General features: G+C 39.8%; 1 protein-coding gene across 1 annotated transcript in view; it reads left to right on the top strand.

Annotated features, from left to right (window-relative positions):
• Cachd1 (cache domain containing 1) overlaps nt 1–27,482 on the top strand; it is a 226,216-nt gene that overhangs the window by 177,899 nt on the left and 20,835 nt on the right. The window contains exons 10-19 of the mRNA XM_042685056.1: nt 2,264–2,413; nt 3,242–3,365; nt 4,432–4,549; nt 8,656–8,824; nt 15,401–15,543; nt 16,209–16,390; nt 17,991–18,101; nt 24,227–24,349; nt 25,429–25,528; nt 25,619–25,735. Coding sequence (XP_042540990.1) covers nt 2,264–2,413; nt 3,242–3,365; nt 4,432–4,549; nt 8,656–8,824; nt 15,401–15,543; nt 16,209–16,390; nt 17,991–18,101; nt 24,227–24,349; nt 25,429–25,528; nt 25,619–25,735 — 1,337 coding nt within the window. The remainder of the gene's footprint in view (nt 1–2,263; nt 2,414–3,241; nt 3,366–4,431; nt 4,550–8,655; nt 8,825–15,400; nt 15,544–16,208; nt 16,391–17,990; nt 18,102–24,226; nt 24,350–25,428; nt 25,529–25,618; nt 25,736–27,482) is intronic.

The following is a 27,482-nucleotide window of genomic DNA, read 5'->3' as shown; positions in this document are numbered from 1 at the left end:
GAACTTCAGGATAAGGAAACTTGTATTCACATGGCTCTATTTTGAAACCACCCCACATTAACAGTAACTGAACATAACATTTCTTTTACAAAACCAACTCAATGTGCTTTCAGTTAAGGTAGAGAGATGGTTTGAAGATTTTGTCTATGTGGCTAGAATTTCCATACTTTGTCACCTTGGGATCAAGAGTGTTCTGTACAAATTGATCATTGAAAAGTGAGATTGGGTTTCTTTCTTAAGGCATTGTTACATATCCAATAGAGAAAGAAATGTGCAGTGATGATGTATCTCAGTCATGGAGTCTCTCTATTCTGCATTGCTGAACTGTACAAATAGCTTTAATCTCAGACTAAAGTCCAGGGAATTGTGGTGTGTGTTTTGGGACCTCTGTCTCCATGCTGGCCTTTAAAGAGATGTCCCTGCCTCTTTAGAACTCATATTGAGCAAAATTCTGCAAAATACGAACTTAAGACTTTCTTAAATATCTATTGTTTTCAACTGTTTTAAAACAAATAGCAAGAAAGTATTGTAAAAGTGAACTGCTTTTGAATTAGAAGAAATGACTCTTGCATGACTTTTCCTAACTGTTTTCATTGTCATGTCCACTGCCTCCTGTTAGATGGTGTATTTGCTTGGTCCTTGTGACCACAGCAACTGAGTAACACCTGGAGTGGACATCATGTATGATTCTGTGGAAGCCCATGCTTTGTCGATGTCTTTAGAGTGTTCAGCTCCCTTTCCTGGGTGTTGGAGAAGAAGGATTTTCTAACATGTAACTAAAGTTTGTACCTGTCACCAAGTACAGAAAAGTACCAGAGCAAGATGGAGGGGAGAGCTCCATCTTGGTGTTTAGAGTTTTGCTTAAAAGCCATAGGATGGTAACATTGTTAGGGACTGCAGAATTGGCTTTGTCTCAGCTCAACATCAAACACACAAAAGGCCCGGATCATTAAGGTTATACAACTTTTTCAGCTCTCTAGGGGCACCAGGAAAAGCGCCCAGGAGCAGAGGCTCAGAGTTGTGTCTTCCCCTGCTGGCCACCATGTCTTCCTGCACATTTTTCAAGTGCTCAGGTTGTGTGTGTGTGTGTGTGTGTGTGTGTGTGTGTGTGTGTGTGTGTGTGTGTAAGTGCTCAGGTTGTGTGTGTGTGTGTGTGTGTGGTATAGGTGGTGTAGGTGGTGTGCACCTAAGGCTGGATGGCCAACAAAGCCTGAAATGCTTACTGAGTGTTTACTGGTCCTTTACAAGCAAGTGTGGACTCCTGGCCTAAGTAACTGAAAATACATTCCTTTGGAAACTCCGTTGCTCCTCTAGTTACTCAAAATTTTGTATGGTCAGATTCTGTACTTTTCTAAGGTTCTTTTTTTCCCCCCTCTCTTTTCCCACTTTTTGAAAGAACTATAATATCAATATCCTTTTTTTAATGGTACTTGAATTTGAACTTGAATTCTCTGCCTTCCTAGACTGGCACTCAAACCACTGAGCTACAACTCTAACCCAATAGCTATACCCTTGAAGAATTCCTTTATTTGCTATCTCTTTTAACCAAGCACTCCCTAGAAATCAGTAAGACATTTGCCACTGTGTCTTTATTTTATTTTATTTTATTTTGTGTCAGTCCTGGGGCTTAAACTCAGGGCCTGAGCTTTTTTTTTCTCAAGGCTAATGCTCTACCCCTTGACCCACAGCTCTGATCTGGCTTTTTAGTGGTTAATTGGAGATAGAGGGTCTCATAGACCTTCCTGCCCAGGCTGGCTTCAAACCATGATCCTCAGATCTTAACTTCCTGAGTACCTAAGATTATAGGCGTGAGTCACAGGTACCTAGCGTCTTTTTAACAGACTTGTAAATCAACACACAGGGAAACCATGCACAGTGTCATGCATGGAATACAAAAAAGGTTCAGCTGGACTAGAACCTATATTTTTAGAGTATTTGTCTAATGCTTTTTCAAGTCCACCTGGATTTCCCCATTTGAAGATAGAATGCTTCTGTTTTGTCCTAATCTGGAATGGTGTGGCTTAGATGAAAAGTGGCAGAGAACATTCAAATGTTCTTCATTTAAATGAACTACAGTCAGAACTGCCAATGGACTCTCTCTCCCTCTTACTATATTGTCTGCTTACTAGATCACACAGAAAACTTTTCTCCTGAGCACAACCACGAAGGCAGACGGTCTTCAGGACTCAGTAGAGATTATCTCCAGTCTCTCTCCAGATCCTTCAGTGTTGTCCTTTAGATTCTTTCTGTTTTTAACCCATAGGTTTAATCATGACTGTGAGTAAGCCCTGTTATTTTGGAAACCTACTCTTGGGAATTGTAGGTGTGGACGTGAATCTGGCTTACATTCTTGAAGACGTGACATATTACCAAGATTCTTTGGCTTCCTACACTTTTCTCATTGATGACAAAGGTAAGTTACTCAAAGTTCATCATAGGAAAGAATTTTCTGTTTTTTAATCAGCCTAATGAAAAAGTGGTATAAAAAAGTACTTTTTTTACAAAAGCAGTATGATTTAGGACTTCCCATTGGTAGGAAAACAAAGATAGCTGAGTGAGTCTACAAATTATGCACTGCCTGCCTCTGTTGAGCTGTGGGGTGGTAATGTGTTATCATAATGATATCAGGAAAACTTAGAATTAAATAACACATAAATGTAATTCTTTAGGTCATATTTTTTTTTAAATCTTTAGATTTACTCTCATTAAGATTTGTGTAGTAGGGGCTGGGAAGATGGCTCAGTGGTAGAGCGCTTGCCTTGCATGCCTCTGAGGCCCTGGGTTCGATTCCTCAGCACCACATAAGCAAAAAGAAAAAAACCGGAAGTATCACTGTGGCTCAAGTGGTAGAGCATTAGCCTTGAGCTGAAGAGTTGAGGGACAGCGCCCAGGCCCAGAGTTCAGGCCCCACGACTGGACCCAAAAAAAAAAAAAAAAAGATTTGTGTAGTAGAACATTTAATAACATAAAAAAAACCAATAACAAATACCACCACAGTAACCTTCATGACATGGATATGGAATGATTTAAGACCTTTTTCTATACTTCACTGGTTTTCTGCAAGTACACATAAAACAGGCTCAGCTTTTATTGGACTAGTGAGGTACATACTGAGAAAAGGAGGACAGGGCAGCTATCCCAGACAATCCCACATTTCAAACTAGTGGTAGGCATTTTGGTTAGCACCAGTATTCCCTGCCACCTGCTTCTTACAGTATGCATTTTTACTTTCTAATTTCAGGGTATACACTTATGCATCCATCCCTTACAAGACCATACTTGCTATCAGAACCCCCGCTTCATACTGACATCATACATTATGAAAATATCCCCAAATTTGAATTGGTTCGACAAAATATCCTAAGGTAAGAAAAAGATAAGGGACATAGTATTTCTTTTTTCTTTTTTTCTGAGAATGGGACCTATCGTAGCTAAGTGTTGCTACACAGCATAAGACAAATGTATAAATTATATTTGTTGCTATCAAAAGTAGCCTAAAGCCATGCGCCAGTAGTTCACTCCTATAATCTTAGCTACTCAAGAGATCTGAGGATTGTGGTTTGAAGCCAGGCTGAGCCGAAAAGTCTGTGAACTCTTATCTCAAATTAACCACCAAAAAGGCAAAAGTAGATCTGTGGCTCAAATGGTAGAGCTCAGCCTTAAGTGGAAAAATTAAGGGACAGCACCCAGGCCTTGAGTTCAAATTCCACTACTGGGACAAAAAAAAAAGACCACAAATATTCTGAGCAGTTTTGCTGTAAGAACAGTAATCAAGACCTTGTTAACTTTATATAACAGATAAGGTCTCAGAATTGTGATTTAGGAGTACTGTTTTGTAAATCAAATTCTATGTTCACTTTAACTTTAATTATAAAATAAGGTAGATGTTATCTCAAGTGTTCTGATTTTACCAAAATGGAAAAATATTAGCAGACTAAAAGGTTAAGTTAAGGCCCGGTTCTATTGCATTTGCCCTCCCCTCTCCCCCCCCCCCCAAAAAAAAACCAGCTTGGCAATGTGGTGTCCATTCCAAATTGACAGCAGAGTCTTATACAACATTTTCTCTTAAAGAGCAGATTGGATATTTTCCAACTGTGATACATTATTTTGGCAGATGGTAACCTATGGAGAAATGGGTCTTTGTGCTCATTGGTTGAAAATTAATGACCGGGTGGTTTGAGACAAGTTGGTCTCTGGAAAAAATTAGAATTGGGGGAGGCAGGGAGAGAGTCAGGAATGATTCTAATGCCAAGCTGACATAATGCTTTTACAAAATTGAAAATCTCACATGATGTCTTTCAAAAGTGATGAGCTTTCATTGCTATTGAAAATTCAGGAGGTGGTCATTGACTCACAGCTTCTTCCTTGCCTTTAATTAAGTGCTTAATTTTGTCTTTTGCCTGAAGTATTTAATTGTGTTTGCCCACACAGCCTCCCTCTGGGCAGCCAGATTATCGCAGTCCCTGTGAACTCCTCTCTGTCTTGGCACATAAACAAGCTGAGGGAGACTGGAAAGGAAGCCTATAATGTCAGCTACGCCTGGAAGATGGTGAGTGGAAGGAAGTCACTTTGGTTTCACTGATGACAGATACAGTGCTGGTTTTCTTGTGGGAGCTCTGGGGGACCTAGGTCAGATAATTTGATCTGTTTTTAAAGTGATTGGGAAATCAGGCATTCCCATAGATGTTGTATAACTTTTTTTCTTTTGATATTTATAAGACCAGCAATTGTTCATGACAAATATGCCAAGCCATGTAAAAGAATATAAATACAGGAGGACAAAGGCCATTCCTTTCTTTCTTACCTTGACTTCAGGTTTTCTATAAATGGTCACTTCAACCAATTTCCAGGACATTTTTTATGTATACACTGTCGTAGGTAGGTAGGTAGGTAAGTAGGTAGGTAGATAAATAGGTAGGTGGGTGGGTGGGTGGGTGGGTGGGTAGATGGTGACTAGATAGATAGGTGAACAGACAGAATGGTCCATGCATGTACATGTTACTTTAATGGCTATATGACATTGTATCATATAGGTAGACCAAATTTCATTGAAGAGTTTGCTTTATATTATATCCAGTTGGGTTGTTTTGGTTTTGGGTTTGGGTTTTTTTTTTTTAACATTTTAATTCAGACTGTAGAAATTAGTTCTTTAAAAAGAAATTTGAAGACATGAAGACAAGCTAGGCACTGGTAGCTCACGCCTGTAATCCTAGCTACTCAGGAGGCTGAGATCTGAGGCTCACAGTTTGAAGCCTTCCTGAATGGAAAAGTCTATGAGACTCTTAATTAATTGGAGAATTGACCACCGAAAAGCTGGAAGTGGAGCTGTGGCTTAAGTAGCAGATCACTACTAATCTCAAGTAAAAAAAAAAAAAAAAAAAAAACTTAAGGGTCAGTGCTCAGGCCCTAAATTCAAGATTCAAGCCTCATTATTAGCAGTAAATTACTCCCTGACATTTTTCAAGAAATAGAAATGGGTTAGCACTTGTGTTATTTATATTCAACACAGAGATTGACATGCTAGCCATGCCATGGCATGTATTTCAGCTTTTTCTTACCAGCATCATTCAGACACTGGATCTCAAAGAACTGTAGAGAAACAATCTAAGACACATTGCTTTGTACAGTAAATAAACCCAATGTTAACTCTTTAGAATGAAATATCTTCTTTTCCTTAGTGGTAAATTCTGCCCTCTCTCCTTAAGTAAGTTGGATATAATCATTTTGGGCAGAAGTATAAGCCTTTTCAGAGAACCAAAGTTGTTGAGTAGATCACTATTAAATAAAAAATTAAATAGGTAATGAGATTTAAGATAAAAGAAGCCTGGCTAGATACCCAGTAATGAGGACAAGTACTTTAAGTTTTCTTTAGTTAAGAAGGAGAATAAATACTCATCTTGGCCAGGCTCTGGTGGTTCATAGGTATAATCTTAGCTATCCATGAGGCTGAGATCTAAGGCTTGCTGTTTGAAGCCAGCCCAAGCAGACAAGTCTTTGAGACTCTCTATCTCTGATTAACCACCGGAAAACTGGAAGTGGCGCTGTGGCTCAAAGTGGTAAAGTACTACCCTTGAGCAAAACAGTCCCAGAACAGTGCCCAGGCTCTGAGTTCAGCCCCATGACTAACAGAAAACAATCAACAACAACAAAAAAGCTATACCTCATCTTGTCCTAAGGAAGAAACGGATTCTTCTAATGTAATCCAAATGTAGGTCTCTGAGAGTAATAACTGTAAGGCTGTCAAAGACATAGAAAATACTGATGAATCTTTTCACTGAATTAATTCAAATATAAGAGATTATGTTAGCACTATTATGAGATTGTTCTCTCATTGTGCAAACCAAGTCCATTTTTGAAGGTTGGAATAGCTTGTTTGTGGTGAGAAAGGAAAGTACTGGCTAGTAGACGTCAGAATGTTTTCCTGTTACCCCAGCATGCTTCACTACAAAACATGGATTCATGTGCAGTCAGTGAACACATCTACTTCCCAGACATGGAGGCCCCTCCAAACACCTCATAGCTCCTTTCAACACAGAAACGACATTTTCAGCAAAGAACACACTTTTTAAAGAAATGCCTTACATTGCTATTTTTAGAATAGACCCAATTATAAAAATATATCCCATTTTTCCTGCAACCTAGGAAAACACCTTACATGATGACTATGAGATGTTGAGAAGATGAGGCGTGGTAAATGCCACCTCAGAACACCTTGCCACTTTCTAATTCAGGGAATCAAGGAAGAGGATTAAATTGGCTTATCTAATTGAATATCTTTGCTAGCAGGACTAAAAGCAATTCTAGGAAGATGTAAATTGCTTCTGTGTTTAAAGATTCTCCAGCCATTCTCGCAAGTCCTAACACTTAACTCTAACCTGATTCCTTAAAACTCTCTCCTTAGCAGCTGCCGGTGGCTCATGCCTATCATCCTAGCTACTCAGGAGGCTGAGATCTGAGGATCACGGTTCAAAGCCAGCCTGGGCAGGAAAGTCCGTGAGACTCTTATCTCCAATAAACCACTAGAAAATCGGAAGTGGAGCTGTGGCTCAAGCAGTAGAGCGCTCGCCTTGAGCTGAAGAGCAAAGGGACAGTGCCCAAGCCCAGAGTTCAAGCCCCACGACTGACAAAAAAAAAATCTCCTGATCACTAAGTAAATCACTTGAGATGTTTTATAAGGCACTTGACCACTAGTTCTGACTTGGCTTGTCCTCACCCTCTTCATTTACCATAAAGCTTTTACATGTCTCTTTCCTAATATAATTGATACCCTGTTTAATGACAGACACAATCAGAGAAAACTATTACAGGCTGTTTTCATTGTTATATTTACATCTTCTATGATGATGACATAGTAGTCAGTGACTGACTTTCTTGATTTTTTTTTTTTTTTTTTTTGTCAGTCATGAACTCTGGGGCTGGGTGCTATCTTCAGCTCAAGGCTAGCACTCTACCACTTGAGCCACAGTGCCATTTCTGGTTTTCTGGTGGTTTATTAGAGATAAGAGTCTCACAGATGTTCCTGCCCAGGCTGACTTTGAACCATGATCCTCAGATCTCAGCTTCCTGAGTTAGGATTACAGACATGAGCCATCAGTGCCCGGGACTTTTTTGATTCTTCAGTGAACATTTTTCTCACTAAATTTTGTTCAGGCACCCATTTCTATAAGTGGATTGGAAAGTATTGCTGTTCATGCACAGGTACTTAAAACTTAAGCTAGAGTATGCCTTCCTACTCTGGACTGAAAACACAGCCTGAATCAGAGTGCCAGGTGAATTTGTGCTTTCCCTGAGTTTTTGTAATGACTTGGTCAGCTCTGACCAGGAAAGTACAAAGTGTTTGTTACAAACAGGATAAATAAAGTAGATTCTTCATTAGCTGATCTTTGATCTTTTCTCTTTAGTGAAGATTCACAGGTTCCTTGAAAAATACTCTCAGAACACTTACTGCAAAACCAGTTATGCCTTTTGTGTTGTTGTTGTTCTAATACTGGGGCGTGTTGTTGTTGTTCTAATACTGGGGCTTGAACTCAGGATCTGGGAGCTGTCCATTAGCTGTTTTTTGGGGGGAAGGGGAGTTGTTGTTGTTTTTAATCCTCTCAAGCCTGGAACTCTACCACTAGAGCTGCAGCTCCACTTCCAGCTTTTTAAAAATGTTGTTTATTTTTTGATGGTGGTGGTTAATTGGAAGTAAGAGTCACACAGACTTTTCTGCCTGGACTGGCTTCAAAACACAATCCTCAGATCTCTGCCTCCTGAGTAGTTAGGATTTGCTGGTGCCTTTCAATTATGCATTTTTAATTATAATTAAAACCCAAATAGAAATAAATGTTACATTATTATACTCTAGCTGATTCCAAGAACTTAAAGGACTAGGCTCACATTTTTTGAAGTGTTCCTTTCCTATCATTTCATTCATTCTGTTATACAGACTAATGTCCCTCAACAAGAAAAGAGGCCAGATGATACCTTCTACCCCTTATCTTGATATCTTTCATTCATTATCGTGATATCTTTCATTCATCAAGTATATAATTAGCACCTTTCATATGAGGCTACAAGGCGCAGAAACAGCGGAAAACCATCTATGTAATAGCCCTGTCTCTGTGGAACCTTCATTTTCTGTGTCAGAAATTCTTTACTGATTTTTTTTTCCAGGTACAAGACACTTCCTTTATCCTGTGTATTGTAGTAATACAACCAGAAATACCTGTCAGACAGCTGAAGAACCTCAACACTGTACCCAGCAGCAAGTTGCTGTACCACCGTCTGGATCTCCTTGGCCAGCCTAGTGCCTGCCTCCACTTCAAGCAACTGGCAACCCTAGGTAAAGCAGTGTGCATCGCAGCCTTCTGCATTGGAATTGTGCCCCTTCTACTCACCGCCTACTGATGCACAGCAGCAGGCGGGAATGAACATGTGAAGGGGTTGTTGGAGCTCTCAGAGTAAACCAGTGTGGACAGATAGGGGAAAAGGGCAAGCTTTGATTTCAGGTGAAGTTTCAAAACTCCTGCTCCTGTTGGGTCTCTGAATGCCCACTGCAACAGAGAGTTCGTGTGGACCCCAGGAGTGGACTTTCCCTTCCTTGTCTCTCAGTCATTCTCAGCTTTCTGCGAGGGCTGAGGAAAGAAGGATCCAAAGACAGTTTGTAGAGTCAGGCAGGAGCTGGACACAGTGGTTCAAGCCTGAATTTCTGGCTGCTCAGGAGGCAGAATTGAGATCAGTTTGAGACAAGCCCAGGCTGGCTGTGTATCTGTGGTCTTGAGTGATGTGAAGAGGCAAAAATAGGAGGATTACTATGCAGGCCAGGTTGATCATAAAGTGAGACCCTATAACAAAAACAATGTGAAAAGAGAGTGAAAATTGGCTCAAGTGACAGAGCAACTGTGGCATATGGGGTGGGTGGAAAATAGTAAGAGAGATGCAAAGCAATCTGTGGCACACACTTACAGTATCTACCACAGGCCCAAATGCAAAAGAGGCTAGGATAACTAAAGCATTGCAAAGAAGCAAAAGGAATCCATGTGCAATGTATCAAGTGTTTTGCACTCAGGACCAGAGTTTAATTCTGATAGAAGAAGACATATAGATTACCAGAGATAAATACTCTTCCCACCAGGCACCAGTGCCTCCCACCTGTAATACTAGCTATTCAGGAGGTTGTGATATGAGTATCAAGGTTGGAAGCCAGCCCGTGCAGAAAAGTCTCTGTGAGACTCTTATCTCTAACCACTAACAAGAAGTGGAGCTGTAGCTCAAAGTGGTAGAGCACAAGCCTTGAGCAAACAGAGCTCAGGGACAGTACTCAGGCCCTGAGTTCAAGCACATGCCTGACATTAATCTTCCCAAAATAATACAGAAAAGTGGTATCTATCATGATGGAACCCCCTTTTTGTCCCTTTGTGCGTTCCTTGCTCTGAAGTCAGCTCTGCCTGAAATTAATATAGCAACCTCTAACTTCTTTTGATTAACATTGGCATGGTTTATCTTCATACAGTTATTTTTAATCTATATGCATTTGAAGTGGCTTTTTATACAGAACCTATAGTTTGATCTTAATGAGCTTTTTAAAAAAATCTACCCTGACAATCTTTATGTTTTCTTCCATTTTTCTCCCTCACCCTTGTTTTTTGAGACACAGTTCTACTATTTAGCCCAAGCTGGCCTTGAACTCAAAATCCTCCTTCAGCCTCCTGAGTACTTACAAGTACTGGCATACTTCCCCAGGCTCAGCTACAATCTCTGGGTGCATTTATTTAGACCATTCAAGCTCAAAGTGATTTATAGTCCGCATGGTAGCTCACACCTGTAATCCTAGCTACTCAGGAGGCTGAGATATGAAGATAGCGGTTCAAAGCCACCTGGGGCAGGAAAGGCCATCTACAATTGACCACTCAGAAAACCGGAAGTGGTGCTTTGACTCAATTGATAGAGTGTTATCCTTGAGCTGAAGAGCTGAGGGACAGCATCCAGGCCCAGAGTTCAAGCCCCATGACCACCCCCCCCCAAAAAAAAAAAAGTGATATGTATATAATATATGAATATATATATTTATATATTATATACATAATGTAATGTATATACATAATGTAATGTATATAATAGATAAATGTATTCATATATTATGTACATAATATAATGTATATTATGTACATAATATATGAATATATATTTATATATAATATATAAATCTATATTGTACATAATATACATTATATACATAATATATGAATATATATTTATATATTTTATATATAATATATAATATAATGTACATAATATAATATATAAATACATATTTATATAGTCTTATTAATATCTACCACTAATAATCCTTGTTGTGTATTCCTATTACATTTCTTTTATTCTACTTTTTCTGGAGATTTTAAATTGATTTTTATTGACATATAAAAACATAAAACTTAAACATATTAAGGTACCATGTAGTGTTACCTACCTTGTGTCATGTTTAAATAACTATATCTATAACTTAGAACCCAATATCCATCCTCCCTTCTCCCTCCTCCCCAACCACCACACTCTCCTCAGCCTCTGACAACTCTTTTAGGCTCCACTGTGAGTTAGTGAGATCCTGCCATTCTTGTCTTTCTGTATCTAACTGACTTCATTTAACATAATGATCTCCAATTCCATTCAAGTTGTCACAAATAACAGGATTTCTTTCTTTTATGGTCGCATAGATTTTCATTGTGTCTGAATTTCTCATTTTCTTTATTCATTCACCAGGTGATGGACACTTAGGTTGTTTTCATCTTTTGGCTATTGTGAATAGTGCTGCAATGGACTTAAGAGTAAGATGTCTTTTTTGACAGACTGAGCTTATTTCCTTTATCCAAGTATGGGATAGCCAGTTCCTTTGATAGTACTAGTTTTAATTTCTTAGGAAACCTCCATAATGTTTTCCATAATGACTGTGATCATCTATATTTCACTAATGTGCAATTTCTCCATATCCTCGCCAGCGCCTACTGTTTCTTAGCTTTTTTATAATAGCCATTCTAACTTGGGTCAGAATGACTAAACTCGTGGTTTGGTTTGTGTTTGTCTAATGATTTCTGATGTTGTGAATTTTTTGTATGTCTGTGGACTAAGCTGAGAGTTGACTCATATGCCTCTGGTCTATCATGTACTAGATACACAAGAGGCCATTGTGGTTCTTTTGTTTTGTTTTGTAAGAAAACTTAGAGGAATTTTATTAAGTAAGTAAGCAAACAAACAGTGTGAGTGCTCTCGAAGAGAGAGACACACACACACACCCCTTTGTGGTTCTTATCAGTATATTACTGTATACTCAAGGCTCAGTAAAACAAGTATTACCTTTTTCCATGTTGAAAATATTTAGTTCAGAAAAGTTTATAGCTAAGCATCATCACATACAGTAAAGTCAGTAGAGGGTACACAGGTTGGAAAAGCATCAGAGAAAGATTACTCTTCTAGATTCTACATGAAAGCTCTGGGGTTTGAGTTCCTCCTTTGAATTCCATTCTAGAAAATGCTTCCTTAATATGATAGCAGAAGACCAAGCCAGACTAAATGACCTGTTCCTTGACACATTTCACAACATCAACAATTTATAGAAAGCCTGTAATATTGGACAAAATTAAGATTAAACATTTTTGTTTGTTTTGACTAGGGATTTGGGGGGGTTGTTTACTTTTATGCAAAGGAGGAAGTCATTTATCATATATATAAGAAATTCTTTACTGATAAGCTAATGTGTGCAATAGTCATTTAAGTTCTCTGTCAGTAAGTGAAATACTGCGACTGGAGAAAATGAGATCATGTCCTCAAAATTTAGGTGCAAGTTTGGTATAAGTTTCCTTTATGAAAAGAGGCTCAAGACCAGATTTTTTTTTCAATTTCCTTTAGATAAACCTTCATAGCTATTCTATTCAGTATATTAGTCCCTGGTTGAGCTTAACTACTGAGCACTTGAAATGGGGCTTGTCAATTAAGATGTTAGTTTGCTATTGCAAATAAGTGTTTTTTTGGTGGTGGTAGTTGTTGTTGTTGTTGTTGTTGTTTGCTTCATTGGTGTTGTGGATTTTGAGGCAACATGTTAAATCTTTGTCAGCTCTTTGAGAATGGTAGTAACTCAGTGGTAGAGCCTTGCCTAGTATGTACAAGACCCTCATTCAATCCCAATCCCTATTTGGGGGAGGAAGAGAGAACAATATTGCAGAATAACATGGTCATTCTTGGTACACCAAAAAACAATTTTTTAAGAGTGCATCATCTGAGGTAGTTTAATATGTATGTATGTATGTACATAAGTATGTTTGTGTATGACTTCATATGTCTACCTCTTAGTAATGAAGCTTTGGGTCTTGTATCTTGAGTCTTTCTCTGCCATGTTCTCTATCCATCTTACTACACCAGCCGGAAGTGCCCCCTGAAGCACCAGTCTCTATCAGTAGAACAAATTACAAAAATGCCTCTTCCCAAGGCATCTCCACTTCTCTTCATTCTGGTCCTTCTGTAACCCACATGAGTGAGCCAGGCATATACCTTCTGATATCACTGTGTTATTCTTAACATGTGCCTTTATTTTCCTCACTCCTTGGCTCTCTGACTGAATCCAAAGCTGTTTGACTTTCTGGTACATGCTTCCATAAGAAAGGACACATGAGCACCTATGCAATGAATCAGCAGCACGCAGCAAGGCATCCTGGTCTCTGCTTTTCTTTTCTTGGGTTGTTTGTGATTAATATAATCATAATTTCCAAGATCACCTATGGGGACATAATGAGAATCAAATGAGAAGTAGCCATTTGGGAAGCAACATTTTCTGAGCATGACAGACTAGATAATTCAGATCCTGCTGAGGACCAGGAAATAATGTCAGGCACCTAGTCCTAGATTAAGGTCTTCTGGGGAAACCTGAAAAAATTAACGCAGCCATGAGGCATGCATTGGCCAAAATCTAAAAGAACTTTGAATACAGAGAAGAGCGTCCTCACTGACAGACTGCTATTTATACAGTGCACATAATTGACCAATCTAAAAGGAACAGCTGTGAAATGGACTGTGTTGTAGCGTTTCTTAGGGCCAGGGTTCCTGGAGGTAAAGTCGCTAATGGAGGAAGCCACCCTCTGTGGCACCCACACCCCACTCCTGTGCCCCCAGCAGAGGCTGAGGAGCACAGCTGAGGATGCAGCAGACTGAACAGCTCAGCCTTGACTGGGATTCCATACATGCGAGGGAGAGGAAACTCCTAGCATTCAGTTCCAAAGTGGGTGAAGTCACAAACTAGTTGAATTTCGAAGTTGCAGTGTGGTGCTTGCACAGCATCCTGGCTCCTTACTGGAAACTGTTTCCCCCACCACCCCTGCCTTACCTTGTATAGTAGCACGTGACAGAATCAAACAGCAATCCCCTCTGAAGATATATGGGTCCTCCATACTGTAGCCTTCAAGCTATTCCTACAAATGGTTTTGATATAATGTCAAACCATTCATGCCTATAATCCTAGCTACTCAGAGACTGAGATCTGAGGATCATGGTTTGAAGCCAGCCAGTATAGAAAAGTCCATGAGACTCTTACCTCCAACTACCAAAAAGCTGCAAGGGTCGCTGCAGCTCCAGTGGTAGAGTGCTAGCCTTGATCAACAAAGCGAAGGGACTGCACCCAGGTCCAGACTTAAAGCCCCAGGACTGCTCCCTATTCACACATTCACACAAAAGCAGCAATCACAGGAACTGTAGTTGGAGGCCAGACACTGCAAAAAGTTTGTGTGACTCTATCTCAACTAACAACTAGTAATGATGCTACACATCTATAATCCTAGCTATGTGTGAGGCATAAGTAGGAGGATCATAGCATCAGACAAATCCCTAGCACAAATATGAGCTCCTGTCTGAGAAATAACAAAGTACATAGGTTTGAGGGCTTGGCCAAAGTGGTAGAATACCTACCTCGCAAGTTCAAAGCTCCAACCCTGTCCTGCACACACACATACATGCATGCACGCACGCACACAAACTGACCAGGCTACAAGGAAATGAGCATAATATGTAAGAACTAACAAAGCAGCTACAAAATAACCCAAACTTTAAATGAGATAGGGCAGGTGATAGTGCTTTCTAACTCATTTTTTTTTAAACAGAACAGTAGAAAATTCCAAAGATTAAAGATATCCTGGTTTTGTTTTGTATTCTTATTTATTGCAAGGATTTTTGTGTTAAATGTGCAACAGTAATTTTCCTGTTAGGAGCAATAATTAAGTTGTACATTTACTAACTGTATTTCTTCAAGCTTTTCTTTATGTCAACTTAGGCTGCCACCATCTGTGAGAACAACTTTCGTAAATGAATTTTTGCCTTGACGCCACCATTCCATCTTTTCCTTCTTAAGTAGAGACTGATGAATGGTTATAGCTGTCACTCACTGATAAGTACTATTCTACATGTGTGTGAAACATTGCTTTTCTATGTGATTTTGCATTCTGGACTCATCTCTACAACTATTACCTCATTCATTCTCAACATAACTATTATTTTCTATGTGCTATTACTTTCTCGTTTGGCAGATGAGAAAAATGTTATGTGTGTTACAGCTTATCCAACATCCCATAACCTGGCTTCTCATTCCTAATAAATAAACATTGATCTAAGATACATCTAAATGCCCATTTCCAGCCCTTGTACCTATTGGGGCAGATACCTGTGCTGCTTTACCCTTAGGACCATAAGCTCCCTGAAGGGAGTGTATGTGGCCTTTTTCCCTTTTCTTTTGCTCTCAGTGTCAAGCTCTTTTGTTCCTTCTGGAAGGCATTAAGCCACCGTGGCAGACAGATTGGCAAAGCCTGAGCCATGCTTTTGTTTGGCCTGAGACGAAGAAGGCTCCGTGTTCTCAGGCCTGCTTTGTTTGCTTCTCTTTCAGAAAATCCAACCGTCATGCTGTCTGCTGGCAGCTTTTCCTCCCCGTACGAGCACCTCAGCCAGCCAGAGACAAAGCGCATGGTAGAGCATTACACAGCCTATCTCAGTGACAACACCCGCCTCATTGCTAACCCAGGGCTCAAAGTGAGTACTGGCGTGAGGCCCATCTCTGTGTCCCTCTCACAGGCCCAGGAGGAAATGTAGCCCCGAATCTTTGAAGTGCCAAAGTCTAGCTCTGCATCTGGGGCTCTCAGCTGGAGAGCCAGAGTGACAGGTAGCCAGGGCAGACTGGTTCGCTATGAGCCTTCTGATGGATTAAGAAGGGCTGAAGGGCCTTGCAATGAATCTGTTTCAGGATTCAGATATACTGCGCCTTTCCAAGGTGGAATTGGAGGGAGCAGTGAAACTTCCTCAGCCCATTTTTTTTCCCCAGGGGAAGGAAGTAAAAGCGCTCGCTGCTGTCTGTTGAGATAAATATGACATTCAGCGAGTACAGATGGGAGGGAAAGGGCCCTGTGTGCAGATCTTTGATGTGGCACTATAGGATATTTTTTCTTCCTCAACTCAGAAAGCCTGGTTAGGGAGAACAACAGAGTAATCGTACATCTACTGAGGATATTTCTGTAAGGTTTTGTGTTCATCCACTTCAGTTGTACCTATCTGCTGTGAAAGATTTAAAAGAAAAAAAACTAATCAGGGGTTTGGCTTCTCTGCCTGGGGGGTGGGGGGAGGGGTATCCCTGCCAATAGCCCACACTCTTTTCATGTGAGTTTTAAAGGAGCCCTGCTATGTCTTCCTTTGTTTCCCAGTTCTCGGTCAGAAATGAAGTAATGGCTACCAGCCACGTCACAGATGAATGGATGACCCAAATGGAAATGAGTAGCCTGAACACTTACATTGTCCGCCGTTACATAGCAACACCCAATGGTGTCCTCAGAATTTATCCCGGTTCCCTCATGGACAAAGCATTTGATCCCACTAGGAGACAGTGGTGAGTTTGGGGGTAGGCGGTGGGGGGGAAGTGATCAAAGATCCTCCCCTCCACCAGTTCTGGAAAGATATGATGACTATAGACAATATCAGGTCATCACATGTAGAAGACACTTGCATGGAAGTAAAATTGGTTTTTAATCATTTTCATGAGGTAGCATTGTTGAGAGCTCTGTGGGGTTTCTCTACCATGGTGTCTGCTATCTCTTCATTGAAACCTTGAGGCTGAGATGCTTTATGATGGTTTCAGTTCCTACTACCAGTCTGATTCCTACCTGATAGACAGATAGATGTTGATGTAGGTTGTCTGGCTATTTTATTACACGTGATGATGACATGGCATTTCTGTAGCTCATGTGTAACCTGTGGAAAACAAGCCCATACAAATTCAGAAACATTCTCTTACTTCTGGGATCTATTTGTACTCAAGTTTTCAAAGCCAGTTGTAGCCAAGTAAAACAACAAGCAGGTAAAGGGCATGGGCGTAAGAACCGAATTTCTTCGGTGGGTAGTAACTGATTCACTTTTGAGTCAGCTTTTCGTACCCATTCCCTCCTATATTAGTAGTCCCAGATGCATTTTCATGTGCACTTCTTTCTATTTCATTCATTAATCCCTTTTTATATTAGCTGCCGGTCTAAAATATTTCTATGACAGATCTTAAGATAAAGTTCAGATATGATCAAAAGCACTTGACACAAATGATCATCTTAAATGGACACATAAATGGCAGCCCCCTTGCACAATGGTTTGAAGTTAAAGAAGGAAAAAAGCTAGCCAGGCACCAGTGGCTCATGCCTGTAATCCTAGCTACTCAGGAGAGAGATCTGAGGATCATGGTTCAAAGCCAGCTTGGGCAGAAAAGTTCCCTTGAGACTCTTATCTTCAATTTACCATTCAAAAACCAGAAGTGGAGCTGTGACTCAAAGTGGTAGAGTGCTAGCCTTGAGCAAAAAGAGCTCAGGGGCAGCACCCAGGCCCTGATTTCAAGACCCATGACCTAGACATGGTGTTAAACAGTACTCAAGAGGAGGAGGCAGGAAGATATCAAGTTTGAGGCCAGCCTGGACTATGTAATGAGACTCTGTATTTTAAAAAAATAAAAAAAGGGAAAGAAATTCAAAGGCTTAGATTTATACTGACCTCATTTCTGTTTTAAGAAAGAGAATTTCAGATTCTTTTAGCCTTTTCTATTGATACTATAGTCAGACATAAAAACTTTAAGACTCCCTACTGTGTGCCAGTTCAAGTCCTCAATCCTAGCTACTCAGAGGGCTGAGATCTAAGGGTCAAGGTTCGAAGTCAGCCTGGGTAAGAAAGTCTGTGGAACTCTTATCTCCAAGTAACCACTTAAAAGCCAGAAGTGGTACATGGTTCACGTGGTAGAGTATTAATTAGCCTTGAGCATAGAAGTTTAGGAACAGTGCCTGGGCTGTCCCCAGGACTGACACAAAAACAACCAAATTTAAAAAAACTAAGATTCTTGTGAACTTTAATGTTAATATAAGCACATAATATTTTTAGAATTACAACTTCACTCTTCTTCGAAATTGACAGGGTAGTTTTTTAGACCTAACATGTCTTTCTTTGGTCTCCTTTAGGTATCTTCATGCAGTAGCTAACCCAGGGTTGATTTCTTTGACTGGTCCTTACCTAGATGTTGGAGGTGCTGGTTATGTTGTGACCATCAGCCACACAATTCATTCGTCCAGGTAATATTTTAATTAACTTTTAGTTCATTTGTTTGAGTACCATCAAGAATATTTTAGTACGAGACACCAAAAACTTGTGGAAAGAGCATGACCTTAGAAATGAGGCAAGCTAGGACTTGAGGTCTTCTCTGCTGTGTTGCCTTGGTGACCTGAGCTTTCCCCTAATGCCTAGAAAATGGAGAGAATTCCTACTTCACAAGGTTATCTTGTGAGTTGGGTGAGTGAAAACCTTGAGGCCCTGCTCTAGGCAGCTAGGGTGACAAGAGGAGAAAAAGGAAAGAGACTGAAGTCACTAGAGCTGTTTTAGAAGTTCCAGTTTTCAACTGCTGGAGGAATATCAATACCAAACTTCAAACTCTACTATAAAGCCATAGTAATCAAAACAGCTTGGTATTGGCATAAGAACAGACCTCAGGACCAATGGAATAGAATTGAAAACCCAGAAATGAACCTACAGACCTATAGCCATCTAATCTTCGATAAGGGAGCTAAAACAATAGAATGGAAGAAAGACAACCTCTTCAGTAAATGGTGCTGGCAAAATTGGTTAACTACATGTAGAAAACTTAAGCTAGATCCTTATATATCACCCTGCACCAGAATCAACTCCAAATGAATCAAAGACCTTGAACTCAAAGCAGACACTCTGAAAACATTACAGGATGGAATAGGAGAAACCTTAGGTCTCCTTGGCTCAGGCCGAAATTTTCTGAATAGAGACCCGGAAACACAACAAATCAAAGAAAGGTTGGACAAATGGGATTGCATAAAGTTGCAGAGCTTCTGCAGGGCAAATGACATAGCTAGCAAGATCAATAGAAAGCCCACGGATTGGGAGAAGATCTTTACTAGCCATACAACGGACAAGGGTCTCATATCTAAAATATACTTGGAACTCAAAAAATTAAACCCCCCAACAACAAATCCTCAAAGAAACAACTGCCCAATAAATAAGTGGGTGAAAGACTTAAAGAGAAACTTCTCTGAAGAAGAAAGAAGGATGGCCAATAGACACATGAAGAAATGTTCAACATCCCTAGCCATAAAAGAAATGCAAATCAAAACAACATTGAGATATCACCTCACTCCAGTCAGAACGGCAAAAATCAAGAACTCTAACAACAACAGATGCTGGAGGGGATGTGGACAGAAAGGAACCTTACTTCATTGTTGGTGGGAATGTAAACTTGTTCAACCACTTTGGAAAGCAGTATGGAGGTTCCTCAAAAGACTTCACATAGAGCTCCCCTATGACCCAGCAATCCCACTTTTGGGCATTTACCCTAATGTTTACAAACAAGACCACACTAAAGCTACCAGCACAACTATGTTTACTGCAGCATTATTTACCATAGCTAAGATATGGAACCAACCCAGATGCCCCTCAGTAGATGAATGGATCAAGAAAATGTGGTATATATACACAATGGAATTCTATGTCTCCATCAGAAAGAATGACATTGCCCCATTTGTTAGGAAATGGAAAAACTTGGAAAAAATTATATTAAGTGAAGTAAGCCAGGCCCAAAGAAACGTAGGTCCCATGGTTTCCCTTATTTGTAATATCTAGTATATGTATGAGTCAAGCGGAAAAGGTCAGATAATGTGATGTCAGGAAAATGAACCCTTAGATGTGTATTTTAATGTTTTTTTCTTTCATGCATGTGTTTCTAACACATTTATAAGATTATCTCTTTGTTGCTTTGTATGTCCCTCCCCCACAGTATAACCCCTGCTTTCACTATATTTGATGTCAGTATAACTTGTGGAGGAGATGGGGAAAAACCAGTTGTTTAAAGATACAGGTGGACCTGTTGCAACAATGAGAAGTACAAGTTGTCATGTCCAAAACGAGCTTTACAACGTTAGTGCGGGTGGGGGGGGGAAAGGGGGGGAAGGAGAAGGATTGGGATTAGGGGGGGAGGGGGGAGGCTGGGAAGAGATGTGAAGGGTAAACAAAGGAGGAGGCTGCAATGCTTGGTAAGAAATGTACGCATTATCCTGCCCATGTAACTGTAACTCCTCTGTACAGTATGTTCACAAATTAAATTAAATTAAATTTAAAAAAAAAAAAAAAGAAGTTCCAGTTTTCAAATGATGAGAGAAACATCAATGGAGCCTTTTTAATGAAGAAAGAAACCAAAACATCAAATCTGTCTCCTCTTGTATTTGAGTTTAACTCCATAGAATTATATGAGTTTGGGGTTTTTTCATACATTTCGTTTTGGTGCCTTTGAAATAGTCTCTCAAAAAATGGGAATGCCTTTTGAAAATGAATTTTTCCGGAATGTTATATAATATCAGTATCACCATCTATATAGCTTTGTATTTCCTGAAGCAAAGTGAAGCTTCACTAATGAAGCTACAAATGTCTGTGAAAGCGTAGGTAGAAAGGCAATTCACACACACACACACACACACACACATACATTTAAACCCTTCATTAAATGAATCACTGTTTCTCCACTGCAACCAAGAAAGACCATATTTGACTTGTCCTGTGATGATGCCTTAAAGAGGGCAGATTTTCTTGATTAGCTTGATGGCTTTTCACTTGTGCTCTTATGCCAGAAGATAGTAGAATTCTTCTAAGACAGGCTCACTGGGAAACAGCAGTGTAGAATTTCAATATGGTAGCCTGTGTTTCCAAACTATAGCCTTGGCAACCATACAGATGTTCATTCCCTTTGCAGGGCATGGTATCTGCCTCTGTCAGCTGCTTCTATAATACAGTAGTTCACACACAAAACAAGTAGACACTAATTTTAGAACAGATCTCTCAGTACTTTCCTTAACAGGCCATCTGTTGGGCATATGCCTACAAGTGTTAGGTGGTGAGACTTGTCACCCCTGCCTTATATCCTAATCAATGAAGGAAAAGTAAACAAAGACTGGTTCCTTGAGAATATCAGTCCTCTTGGAATTTGATTATAATACAATATGTTCAAATGGAGCCATTGCTACCTCAAAGCATGTCTTAGCCTTCAGGTATCTCATCAGGCTCTCCTCCCTTAGCAAGGGGGTAAGAATAGAGGCAGATTAGTATGCTTATGTAGGTAGATATACATGTTTTGATTGATGTTTGAATGAGTGGAAGAATTTTGATTTGTTGTATTTATAAATATTTGTGGTGTCTTTCCAAATGAAGCCATGGCAGAAATACGATGAACTTTCAAGTTAGAAAATCCTGGGTTCAAATCTTTTTTGGTAATCTTTTGATTGCATGTTTAACCTACATAAATTTAACAAAGCAAAATGTGACAGTGCTAATCCTAGATTCTGCCTAGTAATTCACTCAGTGAATATGTATTCTACAAGATAGGCTCTGCTCAATATGCAGACTTCATCATTTGAATATTTTGCTTGGTTAAGTATGAGTCGCCTATTTAAAGCGTGATTTTTTTATTTAACGTTGCTGAGATTACAAATCAACTACCTGTTCTGGGGCTCAGTGAGAGTCTGAGGTTATGATGGAGGAATCAATGGGTTTTGCAAAGGTATTTTTTTTTTCAGGTGATTACACATGATCTTGGCCTCATGTCAACTTGAGAGTCCAACCCCCTTTCTAAGATGTACTTGGGTAGATTTGCCATTCAGGGTTGTGTGACTATAAACAATCCTTTTGCCTTTGTTTCCATTCTAGGAAAGAGGAATACTAGGGCATGTCTTGAATGATTATTAAACTATGCCATGTGCTAGTGCCTTATACCTGTAATCCTTGCTACTCAGGGGGCTGAGATTTGAGGGTTGTGGTTTAAAGCCAGCCCCAGCAGGAAAGTCCATAAGATTCTTGCCTCCAATTAACTTCCAAAAGTCTAGAAGTTAAGGTATGGTTCAAGTGTCAGAGAGCCAGCCTTGAGTATAAAACCTAAACTAAGGGACAGCACTCTTGCCCTGGGTTCAAACTCCAGTACTGGGACACACAAGAATTAAACCAAATTGTATGTTTGTCTGTGTGTCTGTGTGTATGTACCACACACACTGCCGGATACATGACAAGGGTCCAAAAAAATCTTATGTTTATTATTTTTCTGTTCCATGAGCTCTTTGAGCATTGTATGTAAAACAGATAATGCTCATGTTGAACTAGTATGATGAAAATGAGAGATAATTCATGTAAAATGAGTGGCACTGCTATTGTTAAGACTCAAATAAGTGGGAGCTATTTTCATTATACCATTCATGCTTTAAATACATGGCACCTTAACAGGTCAGAAGCATGTGTGCAATCTCTTCTTGCACACTTCATGAAGCATGTTGATTGACCCTTGGTTTTCAGAAGTGGTTTGGCTAAGAATTAGGGGAAGGGTTTCCAAATTTACCACTCACTTATTAGTGATGCTGAGTAGCTCAGCTGCAATTCTTCCATAGGCATTTTTGGTAGACTGAGTGAGAATCTAGGTTCATATTCTTGGAGAATAACAATGCTGCTTAAAGATGTATAGGTGACTGTAGAACTGTGAGACTGGAGAACTGTGAAAATCCCAGGTAAACACTATAAACAGCCCCATCTGTTATGCTTAGAAATGTAGGTTTGCCTGGATTTTTCTATGAATTTCTTTATGAGTTGCTATGGTAACAGTATCTAAAATACAGATGAAAATATAGATCTGACCTACATGGTCAAGAGACATGCTGTCTCTTAAGCACGTTGGTCATATTAAAGCAAATACCAGTTCTACAGGGGAAATTTAGAAATAAAATTTCTGAAACTCTGAGACAGCTGTGGTATTTTGGAAAGAAACAGAGTTGGGTACTGGTCTCTATACCATAATACCATAAATAAAAGGTGATCTGACTTACCTCATGTAAATCTTGTTACCACTCTAAGCCTAATTTTTCACTCATAAAGTATGAAGTATAATTCCTTTCTAGATTTTGCATAGGAAATCAAATAGTTTTTAATGGTTTAGAAACTCTTGATTGCCCTCTGATCTGCCCTACTACTTAGGAGAATGGGCTTTGGAATTGAAGGTACTTGAATTTCCATGCCTGTATTCATTTGTTACTATATGACGATGACTAAATAACTTATCTCCTAAGCATCAGTATTCTTAAACTGATAAAGCCTAATAAGGTGATATGAGAGGGCTGAAAGTATAGCTCAAGTGGTAGAGCACATGTGTAGCAATCATGAAGCCCTAAGTTCAAACCTCAATAATACAAACACACAAACACACACACACACACACACACACACGATACTTTTTGTCATTTTCTTTCCATACTTTTTTCTGTATAAAGAAAAATCAGGTAGGGGGGTGATAAAGGATAGTCTCTTAAAAGTCCCATATTGAGTAAACCCTGCAAACCATTAGCCAAAGGAATACAGGAGCTTATGGTCAAATGGTCCAGGCCCATCCAGTTCTCATGTGTATAGTTTTAAAAGACTAAAGGTTACAAGCTGAGCACCAGTGGCTCATGCCTGTGATCTTAGCTATCCAGGAAGTTGGGATCTGAGGCTCATAGTTCAGAGCCAGTCTGGGCAAGAAAATCCATGAGACTCTTATCTCCAATTATCAATTCCAGAACTAAAAGTGGAGCTTGGCTCAAATGGTAGAGCACTAGCCTTATGCACAAAAGCTCAGGGGCAGCCCTGACTGTGAGTTTGAGTCCCAGGACCAGCACACAAAAAAAATGAACAGAGCTTTCAAGAGAGAGGCTGTGACATATCTAGCAATTCCTTGAAGCCCTTCTCTCTGAAAGAGTCAGCCTACGCATGAGAGCTTAATCTTAGTGTTTTGTTTTCTTCTCAGTAACTTCTCCCTATTAGGTATTTCTCTGTATGTTAGGCAGCTTGCTAATATTACAAACTTTCATTTTAATAGCAGGTTTATAAGGTAGTAATTATTGTCTCCATTTTCAAATTAAATAGCATCCATGAAAGCCACATAAATAGAGGCCAGCAGGGCCATGGTTTGACTTGAGGTCTACTGAAAACTTAGCAGTAGACCTTTTTCTTTTATGAAATCTACACAATACATAACATGAGCCATCTTTTTTCAGGCATAGGAAAAGAGCAGGAATAATGGGAATGTATTTCTGAGACTATACAATGTCCCTGTGACCTGCTTTTACCTTAAATAAACCATCCACTCTCTTTCATTGATCTTTCTCATATACAGCACACAGCTATCTTCTGGACACACGGTAGCTGTGATGGGCATTGACTTCACACTTAGATACTTCTACAAGGTTCTGATGGACCTTTTACCAGTATGTAATCAAGATGGTGGCAACAAAATAAGGTAAGCTCTTTAGGGACACCATCTCTTGTGAACCCCTGAAATTCAAAGTGTAATGGTATCCATATAGTTATGGTCAGAAAGGGAATCGAATTCATGGCCCGAGGGTTCTATTATGGAGGTTTTTGTTCTTTTTCTCATCTTTCCCTTTTCTAAGATGCATGCTGTTTATGATTTAGACAAATAGACACAGCACATAACAAGAGGAATATATAATGCTCCAAAGCTCTTGTTTCCCTCAAAGTCAGTAATTAGAGGCTTCCCATATCTTTGGTACTAGAAAGACCAGAGGGTACTTTAGGGTAGTACTTTTGATGTTAACTTAGTCATTAAACCCGTCTTTGTGAAATTTTAGCTGCTTAGACTGCTCTTTTTTACATTTCCCCAGAAAGAGGCTCGTGGAACTAAAAGTCTTTGCCTTCTGAATTTCAAAAGAACATGTCTGATCAAAGCAAGGGCATTCCCTTGATTTAATGCAGGCTGCTTTAAAAAAAAAAAAAGCCTTCCTAATTCAATCTCATGGTCCACGCTTCGTGTCACTGCCGAATCTCCCATTGGTCTTTGATGGGGACATGCCAGATTGCTGACTGAGATGACTAATGTACAGGAAAATAAGGCAGTAGATAGTCTTAATTAAAGCTGTTCTAGCCTTACTGTTTCCATCCCGTATGATTTTCGTATACCTTGAACGTTCTATTTTGTGTATGTCTATCACTGAGAGGGAAATTATATGATTCCCTTAAAAGTTGTCGCTATAAAGGCTCCAGTCTTCTTCCTCCCAGAAATTAACATCCCATTTCTACATCTTTGTTAAAGATTTTTAAGCCCTTCCTTGGGTATGTTCTGTCTGAACTATAGAGATGAACACATAGAGGTTGGAGGAACTCTGCGTTCCAGGTGACCATCACCTCAACAATTATGTACCTATCTGGCTGCCAGTCAGCTTTCTTTTATATCTTCCATGAATATTTCTTAAGAAGTTGAGATAAAGGCCATTTGTTTCAAGACTAGCCAGGTAAACATTCCTCTGAGAGGCCCGACAAAGCTCAGGTGAATAAAGGACATGGCTTCTTTTGGTACAGGTGCTTCATCATGGAGGACAGGGGTTACCTGGTGGCGCACCCCACTCTCATTGATCCCAAAGGACATGCACCTGTGGAACAACAGCATATCACCCACAAGGTACTTGTTGCCAAGCTGATGTGCTCGGGTCCCCAACAGCCAGCATTGCATTACCTGACATTTGCCTTCTGTTCTCTTTGGCTGTGTTAGGAGCCTCTGGTAGCAAATGACATCCTAAACCATCCCAACTTTGTGAAGAAGAACCTGTGTAACAGCTTCAGTGACCGGACAGTCCAGAGGTTTTATAAATTCAACACTAGCCTTGTGGTGAGTTTTTTCCCTTGGCATTGTCCAATAGGATGTCTCTTCCCACTGTGGAATAGGAAACAGAATAAAAATGAGTATTGCTGTCCCATATCCTTGCATTATAATTGCAGGAGCATAACAAGGACAGGTCTCTAGTCCAGCTCCCACTTTGATGACTACAGGATAGAAAAAGCCTAGAGTGGAGAAGGTCTCGCAGTTGGTATTTTGTTTGGGGTTTGTTTGTTTAAAGATTCTCCCAATCCATGCCTTTGAAATCCATGCGGAAGCCTGTTCCCACACATTTGTAGAAGTATACATGGTACCATGTGCTTCTCTCTTCCTGTTGTCTTAAAATCATTTAATCTCCTTGAGTTCCTCAGACCAATTTATAATATCATTCCATTAAATGTGAACTTTCATGGAAGTCATCTGAAAATAAGCTCATTTTGTGGCTTAGAAGGCTGTGTATAGGGCTGGGAAGGTAGCTCAGTAGTAGAGTGCATGCCTTGCAAGCATGAGGCCCTGGGTTCGATTCCTCAGCACCACATAAGCAGAAAAAGGCAGAAGTGGCACTGTGGCTCAAGTGGTAGAGCGCTAGCCTTGAGCTGAAGAGCTGAGGGACAGCGCCCAGGCCCAGAGTTCAGGCCTCATGGCCGGCAAAAAAAAAAGAAGACTGTGTATAATTTGAGAGTTACTTATAGGAAGTAAGTTTTAATTTAGATTAGGTGTTATGGAAATTGTTGAGTACATAACTAAAAATTAATTTTGCAACTGTTCTGGGTTAAATCAAAAGCCCTAAACTAAATTGAAAGTAATTGGTTGTAAGAATCAATTATCCAGTAGAAAAGAAGAGCCTAAAAATTGAATGTAATAATAGCAGAGTGTAGTGGCTCATGCCTGTAATCCTTGCTATTTGAGAGGCAGAAATCATGTTTCAATTCAAAGTCATCTTGGACAATATAGTTCTCAAGATCACATCTCAACCATAGCACAACATGCGTGTCAGCCCAGCTGTATAGGAAGTCTAAAAGGAAGATCACAGTCAGGTGAGTCCAGGTAAAATGTAAGACCCTATTCAATAACAAAGGCAAGAGGGCCTGGTATGATGGTTCAAGTCAAGTAGCAAGACTACCTCCCTAACAAACATCAGGCTCGTACTTCAAATCCCAATACCACCAAAAGGAAGAAAAGTAGATAGTTATGGAATGATGTCATCAAAGCAAGGGATGTCAGTACTACCCCATTTAGACCTCATTTTAGAACAAACAAACATGTTTTTTACAAAGGAAAAATTTTTTTTTTTTTTTTGCCCATCCTGGGGCTGGGCAGGCCCTGGCTCAGGGCCTGGGCACTGTCCCTGAGCTACTTTTGCCAAGACTAGTGTTCTACCACTTGAGCCACAGCGCAACGTCTGCCTTTTTCTGTGTATGTGGTACTGAGGAATCAAACCCAGGGCTTCATGTGTGCTAGGCAAGCACTCTACCACTAAGCCACATTCTCAGCCCAGAAAGATGATATTTAAGAACCATTATAAAATTAGCTATCCAAAAAAATAAATAAAAAATAAAATCAGCTATCCAAATCTACATTTGTATAAGCATGTAAAAAAGAGAATATAGCTCTATATGTACACAGCAGCTAAATAAGAATTATCTCTGATTGGTGGGATCATGAGTAATTCTTTCCCACATTTCCCTTTTAATCAGCAATGCTTGTATTTAGTTTCTCTCTGGACCACATTATGCCCACACCTTTGACAATGAATGTA

Source organism: Dipodomys spectabilis, unplaced genomic scaffold (assembly GCF_019054845.1).
Source record: "Dipodomys spectabilis isolate Male_0828 unplaced genomic scaffold, ASM1905484v1 ptg000002l, whole genome shotgun sequence".
Taxonomy (NCBI): domain Eukaryota; kingdom Metazoa; phylum Chordata; class Mammalia; order Rodentia; family Heteromyidae; genus Dipodomys; species Dipodomys spectabilis.
This window is presented reverse-complemented; position numbering and strand designations above follow the sequence as displayed.